We start from the raw sequence: 15317 nt of genomic DNA, 5'->3' as shown, positions 1-15317 counted from the left end.
TGAAATTGGGCATCCTGAGGCAATGTCACAACTGCCTCATGTATACAGACAAACCTTTCCTCTTACCTTTAGACACAAACACTTGTGAGAGATGCAAATACACAGCCAGACTGGAGGCTAAGCGCTCTCAACCCATGACTGTGACAGACAGCCAAGAGGATAAGGGACACATTTGCATCACACCACCTGTCACACATATATCTACAAAACGAGCATCGGCAAAACATACGCATAAATACACAAAAACATATTCGGAGGCACTAGGTACCAATCTGAAAAAGAAACAGTGCCCTCCAAAATAGACAAGCAAGCAACCTGCACCCCCAAACACAAGACAGAAAAAGTACAGTTTTGTACCTACCATAAATGTAGATGTTCGAAGATCCACATTGCTGCAGTCATAACTTATGGGTAGTCCGCTGTCCTCGGTCGGCCCGAATACCAAAGCATTAGGCTGACGTCGGTCATGGGCGCTCAGATCTGACATCAGAGCGTCAGGGTATTAAAGCGCATGACCGACGTCATATCCTCAGTCTTTTCTTGCCACAGATGTCAGAAGGCCCTAAAAAGAAAGGCCACAGCCAAAAATAGAATACTTCCCAAAAGGCATGTACAAATAACAGCTACCACCCAAACCATACAACCATTCCTAACTACAGAGGGGAAGGAGGGAGGGTAAACTGGACTGCAGCAATGTGGATCTTCGAACATCTACATTTATGGTAGGTACAAAACTGTACTATGTTCTTCATCTCACATTGCTGCAGTCATAACTTATGGGTAGAATCCCAAAGCAGAGGTAAAGGGAGGCTGGCAAAATCATAAAGCATTGGGAGCTGCCAAAATGCCCTGTAAGATTGCAGTGGCAAATCCAGCCCTAGATTTGGAGTAAAGAGGAAGATGGTAATGTTTAGAAAAAGTATGCACTGAACTCCAAGTAGCTGCTTCCAAAATATCTCTAGTAGCTAATCCCCTTAAAAAAGCAATAGAAGTGGCAGTAGCCCTAGTGGAGTGAGGTCTGATTCCAGCCGGAATCTCCTTACCATGATGAGAATAACAAAAAGCAATACAAAGGCCAATCCACTTAGAAATAGTTTGTTTTGAAATAGGTTTCCCCTGAGAACCCAAAGCAAAAGAAACAAACAACTGCTGTGACTGTCTGAACCCTTTAGTCTTGCTCAAATAATAACGCAACTGCCTGTGAATATCCAAAGTGTGCAAAATTTTCTCCCCTTTGTTTTGGGGATCTGCATAAAAAGTAGGCAAATTAATTGATTGGTTCAACGCCACATTTGAAACTACTTTAGGCATAAAAGTAGGGTTAGTACGCAGAGATACCCTATCCTAATGAAAAATTAGGAAGGGTTCAACTGCCATAAGAGCCTGTAATTCAGAAACCCTTCTAGCAGACGTAATGGCCAACAAAAAAGCAGTCTTCCAAGACAAAAACTTTAACTCAGCAGTAGCTGCAGGTTCAAAAGGAGGTAAAGTAAGTTTTTCCAACACAAAATTGAGATCCCAGGCAGGAGTAGGAGCTCTACGTGGGGGTCTTATGTTCTTTGCCCCTCTAAGAAATTGCTTAAACAAAGGATGAGAGAATAATGGTGGGTCACAGTCATAGTGAGCAGAAATGGCTGCAGCATGAACTTTAATAGAGGAGAAAGACAAACCCTTGTCTAATAATTCTGTAAGATATTGAAGAGAAACACTTAAATCAGGCCTGGAAACATCAAAGCTCTTTGTTTTGCTCCAAATTAAAATCTCCTCCATTTATCAGCATAAACTTTCCTTGTACTAGGCCTTCTGGCCTCCAAAATAACATTCAAAACTTGTTGTGGAAGCTGCGACCCTCCAGGTTCTAGAACAGAATACGCCAGGCTGTTAGATGCAGGGACTGAATCCTGACATTGAGGAAATGATTGCCCTCCTGAGACAAAAGGTGCGGAATCGAAGGCAAAGGCCATGGAGGTTCCCGTACTAAACTCCTCAGCAGAGGGTACCAGTGCTGTCGAGGACAATCTGGAGCTATTAGAATCATGGAGGGCTTGTCTTGTCTGACCTTCAAGAGTACCTTGGGGAGGAGAGGCAGAGGCGGAAAGGCATAGACGTGAAGATTGCTCCAACTGAATGATAGAGCATCCACTTTCCAAGCTGTGGGATGAAACATTTTGTGCAAAACTTTGGCAACTGGAAATTTAGTGGAGAAGCGAACAGATCTATGTCTGGAGTTCCCCATATCACTGTCAATTTTCGAAATACATGAAGATCCAATTTCCACTCGTGGGGATCCACTATCTGTCTGCTCAAAACATCTGCTAAGGAGTTCTGTGCTCCTGGTAGAAACCTTGCCTGAAGATTGAGGTGTAAACTGAGAGCAGTCTCCCACAAAATCATTGCTTGCCTGCAAAGAGGGTACGAATGGGTTCCCCCTTGCTTGTTGATGTACCACATGACAGTTGTGTTGTCTGTTTGAATTAACACTTGCCCTGGGTGAAGTAAATCCTTGAAAGCCATCAATGCAAATTGGACTGCTAACATCTCCTTCAAGTTGATATGTAAATGTTGAAGTCTGGCAGGCCAAGTGTCTTGAACCCATTTTCCATTGAGGTGTGCTCCCCAAGCCTTGTCCGAGGCATCTGTCATTAAAATCTGACTCGCCTCTGGTCGGGTCACAGAGAGTCCCTTGTTTAGGTGACATTCCTGAGCCCACCACAAAAATTCCTTTTGAATGCAAGGTATTATTTGAATGACAAGTGTCCAGATCTTGGCAGTGTTGTGTCCATACATTTTTGAGATACCATTGTAGCGTCCTCATATGCAGTTTGGCATTGGGAAGCACCAGAATACAAGATGCCATGAACCCCAAGGCTTGAAGGACTGTCCTTGCAGTCAGCCTGGACCATAGAAACAATTGATGGAAGTAAAGTGTTAGGTTCTTTTGCTTGTCCGGGGTCAAAAAGGCCATCTGGGAAGCTGTATTCAGTCTCACACCCAGAAAGCACATTTCCTGAGAGGGTACTAGACTGGACTTTGTTTCGTTCACAGAATACCCTAGGCACCTTAACACTGCCATCACATACTGTAGATGATGAAGAAGTTCGTACTTGTCTTGAGCAAGAATCAGGCAATCGTCCAAATAAGGATAAATTTGTATTCCTCTTAACCTTAAGAAGGCTATCACTGGAGCCAGAACCTTTGTGAACACCCTGGGCGCAGTAGATAAGCCAAAGGGCAATGCAGAGAACTGATAATGTAAAGTCCCAGCCAGCGCAGGTATCTCCTGCAACTGGGCCTGATAGGAACATGAAGATAAGCCTCTTTGAGATCCAGAGTTACCATCCAGTGATCTTTGCCCAACAGAGGTAGAAGTTGTTGCAACGTCAACATTTTGAATTTTGGAATGTCCAGGTATGTGTTGAGGATAGATAAATCCAAAATCAGCCTCCAAGTGTTTCCTTTCTTTGGTACTAGAAACAGGCGAGAATAAAATCCTAGGCCCACTTCTGACAGAGGGACCTGCTGTACAGCCCCCATTTGAAGAAGTAAAGAAATCTGCTTGTGAGCCTCTACCCTTTGCTGAGGAGGAACGTCTGGCATGCCCTTGAAAGGAGGCAATGTATGGAAATAAAACTTGTAGCCTCGGTCTATAATGTCCAACACCCATTTGTCCTGGGTGACTAATAGCCAGTTCTGCTTGAAGAGTGCCAACTTTCCTCCCAAAGGAGCTGCCAGACAGGAAGAATCTGGCAGCTGAAGATGCAGGTCATTGGGCCTGTTTACGAAAGGACTGGCCCCTGCCCTCACCTGTAGATTGTGCAGGTGAACTCCATGTTCTAGGCCTGAAAGAACTCTGAGCTCTGCCCCTACCACGTCTAGATCTACCCCTAGACTGTAAATCTGAAGGATAAGCCCATCCCTTAGTAGGCCAATTCCTGCTAAACTTAGGAGGCTGCACCTGCAAAAAATTTTTAACAGTCTGCATAGACTTAGCCTTGTCTTCCATTTTCTTCAAGACAGACTCCACAGGAGAACCAAACAAAACTTCAGACTGTAAAGGAGCATCCAAAATTCTAGTTTTAACATGCTCTGACAAATTCTGATCCTTAAGCCAGGCGTGCCTGCGAATAACTGAACCAGTGGCAGCCACCCTGGAAGAAGCATGTAAAGCATCGAAACCACACTGCAAAGAATGCTTACCCACCTGTTCAGACGCATGCACCAAATACTGTAATTCCTTACACTCTATGCCCTCTGCCAAAGCATCCACTTTAGATTTTAGCTGAGTAAGGAGAAAATTCTGGTACTTCAACATATGAAACTGGCAATTCAAAGCCCTCATTGCTAAAGTGGAAGAGGTATACACTTTCTTACCCCACATCTATCCAAAGCTCTGGCATCTTTATCCATAGGAACTGGATTCTTTACAACAGAAGCCCTGACACCCTTAGGTCCCTGGCTAATAGTTTCTGGGTCAGCCCTTGGACTCTTATACAGATATTTATGAGCCTCAGGCACTCTGTAATACCTGTCTGGCTTAACTGGCGCAGGAGGCAAAGAGTCTGGATTAAGGGAAGCCTCGGACAAAACGTCCTGAACAACATCCAAAACAGGAGGTATAGCCAAGGGCCTATGCTGTGGTAAAAACAAAAATTCCCTAAGCCTCTTTCGGGAATCTGAGAAATCCTGACCTTCCCATTTAAAATGCTCCCTCATAGAATGCAGGGTTTCTGAAAAAGAAAAATCCTCTGGAGGAGAAGCAGAAGGAGTGGAATCCTCTGCGTCTGAATCAGAATAAGGAGGAAAATCCTGAATGTCTTCAGCCGAAGACTCTGAGTAATCTGAAGCCTGCTCCAAACTTTCCACCTCTGGCTCCACCCTAGGCCTCTTATCAGGAGGGGGCATAGAACCTCTGATTAAAGAAATTAAATCTTCTGCCATTTTAAGCATGTGCTTTTTAGGCACAGAACCTGCAGAACTAGGACTGACACCCGTGGAAGGCAAACCAGGCCTGCCTTTGGAAGGAGCCTTAGAGACAGAAGGAGAAGGCCTAACCACCTTAGGCAAGGAAGGGAGAACAGCAACCTGAGAGGCCCCTCAGCCTGACCTGACTCCTGAGAGGCCACATCTTGCAAAATTAAAGCCTCCCCCTGAGACTCAACTGAAACCTCGGCTGGATCCACAGATTCCACCGTAGTTTCTAAAGAACCGGCGTCCGGAACGGACGACTCATCCTGCCTGGACTTTAAAGATTTTTCTTTGCGCTTCTTGCGGTAGCGGCATCGGAGGATCCGACGGCATATTATAATTACACCGCTTCAAGACAAGCCTAGCGCAATCTAACCTATGCTTAATGGTGCGCTTATTAAACCTAGCACAAAAGCGACACCCGACTCACGCCGTGCTCAGGTCCCAAACAAGGAATACAAAGAGAGTGGTAATCCCTATGCGGTATCTGTTTCCCACAAGAAATACAATTATTCACTTTTTCTGACATCCGGAATTAACTGAGGCAAGAAAAACAAAAATATTCCCCAACGGGGTACTTAGCCCAACTTGGTTTCGGTCTGAAACTCAGAATACGAAAATTTCAGAACGCCGAACGGCACTTGCAAACGCTGCTTCTGCATCGGACCATGCGGCAAAAAAGACTGAGGATATGACGTCGGTCATGCGCTTTAATACCCTGACGCTCTGATGTCAGATCTGAGCGCCCATGACCGACGTCAGCCTAATACTTTGGTATTCGGGCCGACCGAGGACAGCGGACTACCCATAAGTTATGACTGCAGCAATGTGAGATGAAGAACATCACACAATTCACCTCAGCAGTGTGCCTCACAACAGCCCTTAAGGCAAAACACCATACCTAACACGCTAGTAATAGGAGACTCTATAGTAAGGCACACGGATGTTCCACTCACCAGGCTGAACAAGGAGAAGGTTACTGTCAGCTGCCTGTCGGGTGCTCTGAAACGCCACATAACACAGGCACTTAGGTCACTCCAGAACAAGTACAAGTATGACGCTGTCATTGTACATGTTGGTGTGAATGATCTAAGACGTACCTCCCTGGACTACATGAAAAGAGACATTGAGGAGCTCTCTGATCATGTAGCCCAAGATGGTATGACCCTGACCCTGAGTGACATACTACCTTCGCCTAGAATGATACCACAATACAAAGACAAAATGATCAATTTCAACAATTGGCTAAGCTTCTGGTGTCATTCTAAGGGGATCCAGTGTCTGTCTGCCTGTTTTGCCAGAGATGGGTTGCACCCGTCACCCCTAGGTTTTCGAACACTGGCCAAGGCTCTTGCCATCCCCATAGTGCCCTTTTTAGACAAGGCTTAAAGGACAAACCAACCACCATAACCAGCACAGGTAACCAAAAACTAAGGGCAATGCTCCTCAACGCCAGAAGTCTCAACCTCAAAATGCACACACTCAAGACTCTCCTCAGCATGGAGAAAATCTATGTTTGTGCAGTGACGGAAACCTGGTTCAAGGCTCAAGAGAGCACCCCAGCACTGCCGGGTTACAATTCATATCATACCTTCTGACCTCAGTTACCGGATCACAGTACAAAGGGCGGAGGTGTATCCATATTCATCAAGGATACCCATATCTCCAGGTTAGTAGTGCAGCATGATGCCCCAGAGATCATCCATGCGCAACTATCAGCAAGCAAAACCACATTTCAAGTCGTAGCCGGTTATAGATCGTCCACCATGTTCCAAGATGCTCACTCTGCATTCCTTGAGACATTGGAAAATATAAAGGTCCTACCCAACACCATAATCTTGGGTGATTTCAACTACCCTGGTATAGACTGGCCGAACTACCAGTGTTCCAACTCCTATGCTCAGCGATTCATAGAATTTATAAATTCAAATGCCCTTGAACAACTAGTATGTTCCCCCACTAGAGGGGACAACATACTGGATTTAATCATCACAAATATGGACACCCATTGTACCACACCCGATATCACTCCATCCTTGGTCAGATCCGATCACAAACTGATAACCCTGGACATCCTCACCCCTCCACCTCCCCCAGTCAAAGAAACCATAGTCAAAAACCTTTCCAAAGCAAACTTCAAACTACTTGCATCCGAAGTGGAAATCTTCACTATTCCCTTGCAGACGGATAATGATATCCAGGATGCGGAATCCTACACCTAGGCACTCTATATGCATCTTCAGGCTTGCATGGACTATGCTATCCCAAATAAAACCAAGACTCCTTCCTCAAGCAAGAAAAAAACAGTCTGGTGGACCCCGGCCATAAGCAAACTTTACAATAAAAGGAGGAGGCTTATACAAAAAAAGGCCAAATCTCAAGTAGAAAAATCATCCCTGATCAGCATTAGTAAGAAATTGAGGGCCCTCATCAAGTCAACTAAAGCTAATTTTGAAAAGAAAGTTGCCAAGGATAACTAAAAGGCCTTCTATGGCCATGTCAAAAACCTAAATGGCAATGCTCAGGTCTGTTCTGAGCTAATACAAAATGGAACAAAATACACTGACCCTTCTGACATTGCCAACATCTTGGCTTACAGGTTCAGTGCAAATTTCTCCCCCCTCACCACCTACAGGGCCTATTACCATTCCAGGGAATTGTGCAAGTCCAATTATAACTGATACGTTGGTTAACAAGGCTCTATCTAAAGCTAAACACACTGCCTCCATGGGACCAGATGGCGTCCCAGGCTGCGTCATATGCGAGCTCCAAAAGGAATTAACCCCTCATCTTAATACCCTGTTCAGTCTCAGCCTCTCCACAGGATATGTGACCATAGAATGGAGCATGGCAACGGTGGTCCCGCTACACAAGGGTGGTGTCACAACTGACCCTGGGAACTACCGACTAATAAGCCTGACCAGTCTGATCTGTAAGGCTATGGAGCAAATCATTATAGAACTCGTTAATGGAGAGATTGGGAACCTCCAGTCACTGGACCCCACACAGTTCGGCTTAGTCAAGGGCAGATCATGCCTCCTGAACCTGGTGGATTTCTTTGAGACAGTAACTCAGGCTATAGATAAGGGAAAGGGGGTACACATGGCTTACCTTGACCTTGCTAAAGTATTTAACACCATTCCCCATTCAGGTATTATTGATAAGCTCACCAGCCTGGGCATAAACCCTTATGTCACAAGATGGATCGCAAACTGGCTCTCAGACAGATTCCATAAAATAAGAGTAGCGGGATCTATGTCCCAATCTAGACCAGTAACGAGTGGTGTGCCTCAGGGCTCTGTCCTGGGGCCCCTCCTGTTTGGCATATACTTCTCAGAAGTACAGGCAAGCACGGAAGGGCTGTGGCCGACTATGTTTGCGGATGACTGCAAACTGGGTGCTATAATAGAGTCTCCGGCCGACATGGAGATCTTCCAGAAGGGCCTAAATGAGACTGATGCATGGTGTCAAAACCATGGTCTCAAGCTAAATGCAAAAAAATGCGTAGTAATCCCCTTTGGAAAAAACACAGTACCCGCAAACTACAACATAGGAGGTAATCCCCTGAAATCTGAAGAAATAAAGGATCTAGGGACCCAAGTAGATAGTTTCTAACTATGTTGCCAAAGTGGTTAGAAAATCCTTCTGTGACACCCATCTGATCACGAAAGGGTTCGCATCAAGATCTAAGGATTTAATGGTGCCCCTCTACTTTTCCCTCATCAGACCCATTATTGAGTACAATGCACCAATTGGAATGTACCTGACTAGACATCTCCAGCAGCTGAAGACCTAAGAGGTACATAACCAAGAGGATTACTGGCATCAAACAGTTGCCCTATGCAGCAAGATTGAAAAGCCAAGTCTATTCTCTGTTGCATACCGCTTACTCAGAGGCGATTTCTGTCTAACGTACAGAGCCATGTCCAACCCAGAATTGTTGAACATGCTCCATCTCAGCAAAACCAAATGTACTCCAGCTACATGCTGCTCTAGGGATATAAATCTCAATACAACAATGAATAGAACATGCTGGAGGGATAGATTTCCTTCACATAGACTTCCCTTATTATGGAACAGGGTCCCGATCTACATAAGACAGAGCCCCTCACTATCACTCTTCAAGAGGAACCTTGATGAGTGGATGGGTAACAAAGTTCACACCGGGGATCACACCAACAGCACTATTAGATAGTTGCCAAGGGTACTAGCTGCTAGTACAAGGGTCTAGGGAACTACTAAAGGGGCGGTGAATACCGCACAACGTGGGTGGCCCAGTACCAACCTATGAATGGTTTGGTTAAGAGCCACTTTGGAAACCACCTTTGGCATGAATGTTGGGTTTGTCCTAAGAGAAACCCTGTCCTGGTGAAAAATGATGAAAGGTTCCACAGCCATTAATGTCTGTAACTCTGAGACTCATCTTGCTGAAGTTATTGCTAGGAGCACAGCAGTTTTCCATAAGAATTTTATATCAGCTGTGCTGGCTGGTTCAAAAGGAGGCAGTGTGAGCTTTTCTAAAACAAAATTGAGATCCCAAGTAGGTACTGGTGCTTTCCTTGGGGGTCTTATGGTTTTTGCTCCTCTGACGTACTGTCTTAGTAGAGGATGTGAAAAAATAGGAGGTTCCGTATTGTAATGAGTTGAAATGGCAGAGGCATGGATCTTAATTGATGAGAAGGATAGGCCTTTGTCCAGCATCTCAGTTAGGTATTGTAAAATCTGAGGTATATTTGGAACAAGTGGTTCAAGCCCTTGTGCCTGGTTCCAAGCACAGAATCTCTTCCATTTTTCTGCATAAGATTTCCTAGTGCTGGGCCTCCTGGCTTCTAAAATGACATCCATAACAGCTTTAGAGAGAGGCGCACTCATTATCTGCCATGCTGCCAGATTTAAGGTTCTGAGTTGACTGTGCAGAATCTGATTGTTTTGTTGAGTCAGAAGATGAGGAATTTGAGGTAAAGGCCAGGCTGGGCCTTGAAACAAGCTATTTAGGATTGGGTACCAGTGCTGGCGTGGCCAGTCTGGGGCAATCAGGATCATTTTTGGCCTCTCGTCTGACTTTTAGGAGCACCTTGGTAAAAGAGGCAGTGGAGGGAAGGCATAAACTGTCAGGGTTTTCCAGCTGAATGATAGAGCATCCACTTTCCATGCTTGAGAGTGATAAGTTCTTGTGCAGAATTTCTGCAGTTGGCAACTGTGAGGGGAGGTAAAAAGATCAATGTCTGGATGTCCCCATTTCCTTGTTATCATGCTGAACACCTGCGGATTTAGTTTCCATTCGTGAGGATCCAAGAGATTTCTGCTTAGTTCGTCTGCCAGTGTATTTTTTGTTCCTGGCAGGAATTGTGCCTGCAGATGTACTTGATAGGTCAGTGCTGTGTTCCACAAAGTCATGGCTTGCCTGCAGAGGCGGTAGGAATGTGTGCCCCCTTGCTTGTTTATGTACCACATAACTGTGGTATTGTCAGTCTTTATTAATAGTTGTCCTGGATGTAGTAGGTCCTTGAAAGCTGTCAGGGCATTCTGTACAGCTAGCATCTCTTTTTGATTGATGTGAAGATGCATTTGTTCCTTGGGCCAAGTGCCCTGAATACATTTTCCTGCCATATGTGCCCCCCAGGCATAATCCAATGCATCCGTTGTTATTGTCTGCCTGGCTGTGGGTAAGGTGAAAGGCTGTCCTTTGTTGTAGTGACAGGCCTGGGACCACCATTGAAACTCCTGTTGTAGGCAGGGAATTAAAGTAATGATTGTTTCCAGGCTGTGGCAATGTTGAGTCCAAACACTTTTTAGATACCATTGTAGTTTCCTCATATGCAGTCTTGCATATGGAATTAGTAGATTGCAGGACGCCATGAAGCCCAGGACCTGCAGAATCTTTCTTGCAGGGAGCTGGGTCTTTGTTGCCATCATTTGAAAGTAATGAGTCAGTTGCCTTTGTCTGGCGTGAGATAAGCCATCTGGGCAGTCATATTTAAGCTTGCACCCAGGAATATTATCTCTTGAGAGGGCACTAGTTTTGATTTCTTTTCGTTTACTGTGTACCCTAGGCAAATTAGTAATCTTTTTACAAACGCCAGATGCTTTAGAAGTGTGTCCTTGCTCTCTGCTTGAATAAGGCAGTCGTCCAAGTAGGGATATATTTGAATCCCTTTTTGTCTGCAAAATGCAATTACTGGTGCCAGGCATTTTGTGAAGACCCTAGGCGCAGTAGATAAGCCAAAGGGCAGTGCAGAGAATTGGTAATGCATTGAGCCAGCTATGAATCTGAGGTATCTTCTGCAAGATTGTCTGATTGGGACATGCAGGTATGCCTCCTTGAGGTCCAAAGTAACTAGCCAAGCCTTCTTGCCCAGCATGGGTAGAAGTTGCTGTAGTGTTAACATTTTGAATTTTGGAACATCCAGGAAAGTATTTAGGATTGACAAGTCCAGTATTGGTCTCCAGGCTTTGTCCTTTCTGGGTACTAGGAAAAGTCGAGTAAAATCCTTGTCCCTGTTCTTGCTGTGGTACTCTTTGAATAGCTCCCATGTCCAAGACAGCAGCAATTTGTTTTTGTGCCTCTGCCCATTGTTTTGTGGCAGGTCCGGCATACCTTTTGATTTTGGAAGGATGTGAAAGTGGAACCTGTAACCCTGAGAAACAATATTCAGTACCCATATGTCCTGGGTGATTATGTGCCAATTTTTTTTGAGAAAAGTGCTAGCTTTCCCCCTAGGGGTGCTGCCAAAAGGAAAGTGCTTGGCATTTGTACAGGGAAGTCATTGGGACCGTTTCCTATAAGGTTGTGATTTGTCTTCTCCTCCTTTGGGGGCTGAAGCACCCCATTGTTTAGGTCTGTAGGAGCCTTGGGGCTGAGATCTGCCTCTTGGTGGCCTGTCTGACACTGGAAAGGACCAATTTTTTGAAGGCCAGTTTCTGCTAAACTTAGGTGGTTGAACCTGTAAGAAATCCTTTACTGTCTGCATTGATTTTGCTTTATCCTCCATTTTCTTTAACACCTCTCCTGCCTTAACACCAAACAAAGTATCATGCTGTAGTGGAGCATCCAATAATTTTACTTTAACATGTTCAGGTAAACTTTGTTCTTTCAACCAAGCATGCCTTCGAATGACAGAGCCTGTAACTGCAGCTCTACAAGAAGCCACTAATGAAGCAAATCCACATTGTAGAGTACGCTTTCCCACTTGTTCAGCTGCATGCAATAAATCCTGCATTTCCTTACTGTCAGGACTTTGAGTTTGTAACCATTTTCTGTTTTAACAAGGACATGAGGTACTGTTGATATTTAAGCATGTGAAACTGGCAATTTAAAGCCCTTACAGCTAAAGTAGCAGAAATGTAAACTTTTTTCCCCCATCTATCCAGAGCTCTGGAATCCCTATCTGAGGGGACAGGATTTTTAGCAGTGGAAGCCTTAACCCCTTTAGGACCCTGAGAAATTGTTTCTGGGTCTGCAGCAGGGTTTTTGTAAAGAAATTTATGAGAGTCAGGGACCCTGTAGTACCTGTCTGGCTTGACTGGTGCAGGGGGTAAATAATCAGGAGACAGATTGGATTCAGAAAAAACACAATCAACAATATCAAGCACAGGGTGAATAGCCAGGGGCCTGTGCTGAGGCAATAAAAGAAAGTCTCTGAGCCTTTTCTTGGATTCTGAGTAATCCTGGCTCTTCCAATGGAAATGCTCCCTCATGGTGTGCAGGGTTTTCCCCAAAAGAATAATCCTCAGGCGGAGAGGCTGAAGGTATTGACTCTTCTGCATCAGAGTCATCATAGGGAGGGAGAGAATATCCCTGATCAGAAGAGGAATCAGAGGAAATAGAAACCTGGTCAGAGGAATCATAATCAGCGCCTTGCCTAGACCTTTTGTCAGGAGGGGGATGGGAACCCCTGATTAAAGTAATTAGGTCTTCGGTCATTTTAAGCATCTGTTTCTTTGGCATGGATGACTGTTCAGGAGAATGCTGCACTTGTTTCCTTGCCTTTAATGGTGTTTTTGACTTTGCCTTGGCCGCTGTAGTGGACTTAATAGTAAGCTGTGAAGGTCTGAAAACACCCTCAGAAGCCGATGCCTGCTCAGCGGCTCCGGACCCATCTGAGGGAATAGATTCTGCAGGCCCAATACCTTGAGTTTCCACAGGCCTCAGTGTGTCCACATGGCTGTCGGATACGGCCTGTGGCTCTGAGGTAGCAGGTGTCAGGGGCTGCGAAAGAGCCTCACTGAGAACCGGCGACTGGCCTACAAGAGGCTTCATTGTTGGTTTTGGACCTCGGATGCCTGTCCTTTTCTTTGTCTTTGCGTTTTTATAAATTCCAGTCGTCGGTTCTTCAGATGGCATTATGTAATTAAACCTTCGGCCAAAATAATGTAAAGCAAAATCAAACTGATGTTTAATAGTGCGTTTGTTGAATCTAGCACAAAACCGACAACTAGTAACGTCGTGGTCAGGGCCTAGGCAAGGAATACAGTAAGAGTGAAAGTCCTTATGAGGTATTTGCTTCCCACAAGAAATATTATTAACTTTTACTGACATCGGTCTGGAGCAAGAAAAAGTTTCCCCAAGGGGTACTTAGGTTTATTGAAGACTTCAGTTCTGAAACTCAATTTCGAAAATCTCAGGAGTCGGCCGACCGGCACTTGCGAACTGCTTTTGCTTCAGGCACCACGCGGCAAGAAAGACTAGAGAAAATGGCGTTGGTTGCATCTTTTATACCCCTGGCTCACTGACGTCAGGGAAGAGGCAACAGCAAACGATGCTGGACCTAGACTTTGGAACTCTAGCCGACTGCGGGTAGCCTGCCAGCAGTTACCTGTACGCAAAATATACGTATTAAAACTTACCATGGGAATTGTAAGACTAGGCTTCTTAGGATTCTGATAGATCAATAGTCTAGTAAGTAGCTATGAAGTTACTTGAAAAAGACATATAACTACAGAAAGAAGCCAGTAAGGGCAAAACTGCAAAACATCTAAAACTAGGTTATAAAGTAGCTATGGCACTTGCCAGGCACTAAATGCAACATTTGAGCATAATGGATAAACCCATTTCAAATATATTCTACTTGTCTTTAAATTATTACACTTTCCTGTCCATGGAATTAAAATAATTACCTGCTGACAGATGCTTTTCAACACATACTTTGCATACACATCCAAGCTCGCTGTTTCTATAGAAACTGCTCTTCCTCCAGTTTTCTTTGAACCAATCTCATCCTCAGTGAGATCATCTGTACCACCTGCACTGGAAAACCCAGACCCTTTTAGCTCTGCATCACCTACATCAAAAATGAAAGAATTTTAGACATTAACAGGGTCAACTACTGAATATTCAATAAAAGTACTATGGCCATAAAACCCAATAAAATCTGGGAATAATACAGAAAAGAAACTGTTCTGTAGATTCACTCTTACCTTAACATTTGAATGCGTGTATTCACCATATGTGAAGCTCAGAGACAGATTTCTGAAGTTGGTCTATCCAAAGAGATTAAGCCCTTCTGTCATGCTACAAGAATCTCAGTGCCAGCATACTCACCCCACCATGGGATGTGGTTAAAATACCTAATCAAGCCAGCATTCCCACAAGTCATAAAAAGGACATAAACCCAACCAAAACTTTACCGTAACAAAAACCTTTCAATAATGCAATAGGACAGGGCACTGCAATGCCATGTTACCATGCCAAATCAGAAACAAAATGCCGGGTACATATGGGCCCAGTCTAGAGAATTCCAATTTTCAGGTATGAGTACACATCAGAAAGTGCAGTTGCATGAATACTCACCATAACAGTAGATGTTCAAGTGGGATCAGTATCACAGTCAAGATCATAAAACATGGGAATTAGCCATAGGCTGGTAACCATGAAACCAGCCAAACTACCAGAGCTCCGTAGACATATTGGGATGTGTTGAGGAAGTCCTTACATAAGAACGGAAGCCTGCCTGTGAAAGGGGGGGGCATATCCCATGTACAGAAGAGCTGACTTATAAACAGGTCTCCTCTGCAGTACCTTGCCCTGAATTGCTAAATTTCAAGCAGAAAAAAATGTAATGGACAGGACAGCCCTCACATTATTCTTAAGAACTGTATCCCTCTCTTTAAGAGACAATAGGGAGTTAGTACTGCAACAGTCATGCTACTCAACATCTACTTTATACTAAATTCCCAGATATTCTGCAGCAGAATTTCTGGCAGATATGGTAAAGATTCACACATCTTTATCAGGAATTGGGATAAGAATAACAAAGAATGGCTGCCTAATGGAACTTATTCACAAAGGTCTATGCAGAACTGCTGCCTCAAAATCCTACTTTGCCTTTAGACTGTGCATCCAATGTTTAATG

The 15317-nt window shown here is 44.5% G+C and overlaps 1 protein-coding gene across 1 annotated transcript in view; it reads right to left on the bottom strand.

The window, feature by feature from the left end:
- The window catches only part of MED12 (mediator complex subunit 12), a 4088267-nt gene that overhangs the window by 1558258 nt on the left and 2514692 nt on the right, over positions 1-15317 (bottom strand). Inside the window, exon 26 of the mRNA XM_044054827.1 lies at positions 14083-14246. Within this exon, the coding sequence (XP_043910762.1) occupies positions 14083-14246 (164 nt within the window). The remainder of the gene's footprint in view (positions 1-14082; positions 14247-15317) is intronic.

Source organism: Protopterus annectens, chromosome 13.part0, assembly GCF_019279795.1.
Source record: "Protopterus annectens isolate FY-2018-M chromosome 13.part0, PAN1.0, whole genome shotgun sequence".
Lineage (NCBI taxonomy): Eukaryota > Metazoa > Chordata > Ceratodontiformes > Protopteridae > Protopterus > Protopterus annectens.
Note: the sequence above shows the minus strand (reverse complement) of the source record. Positions and strands in the feature narration are given on the sequence as shown.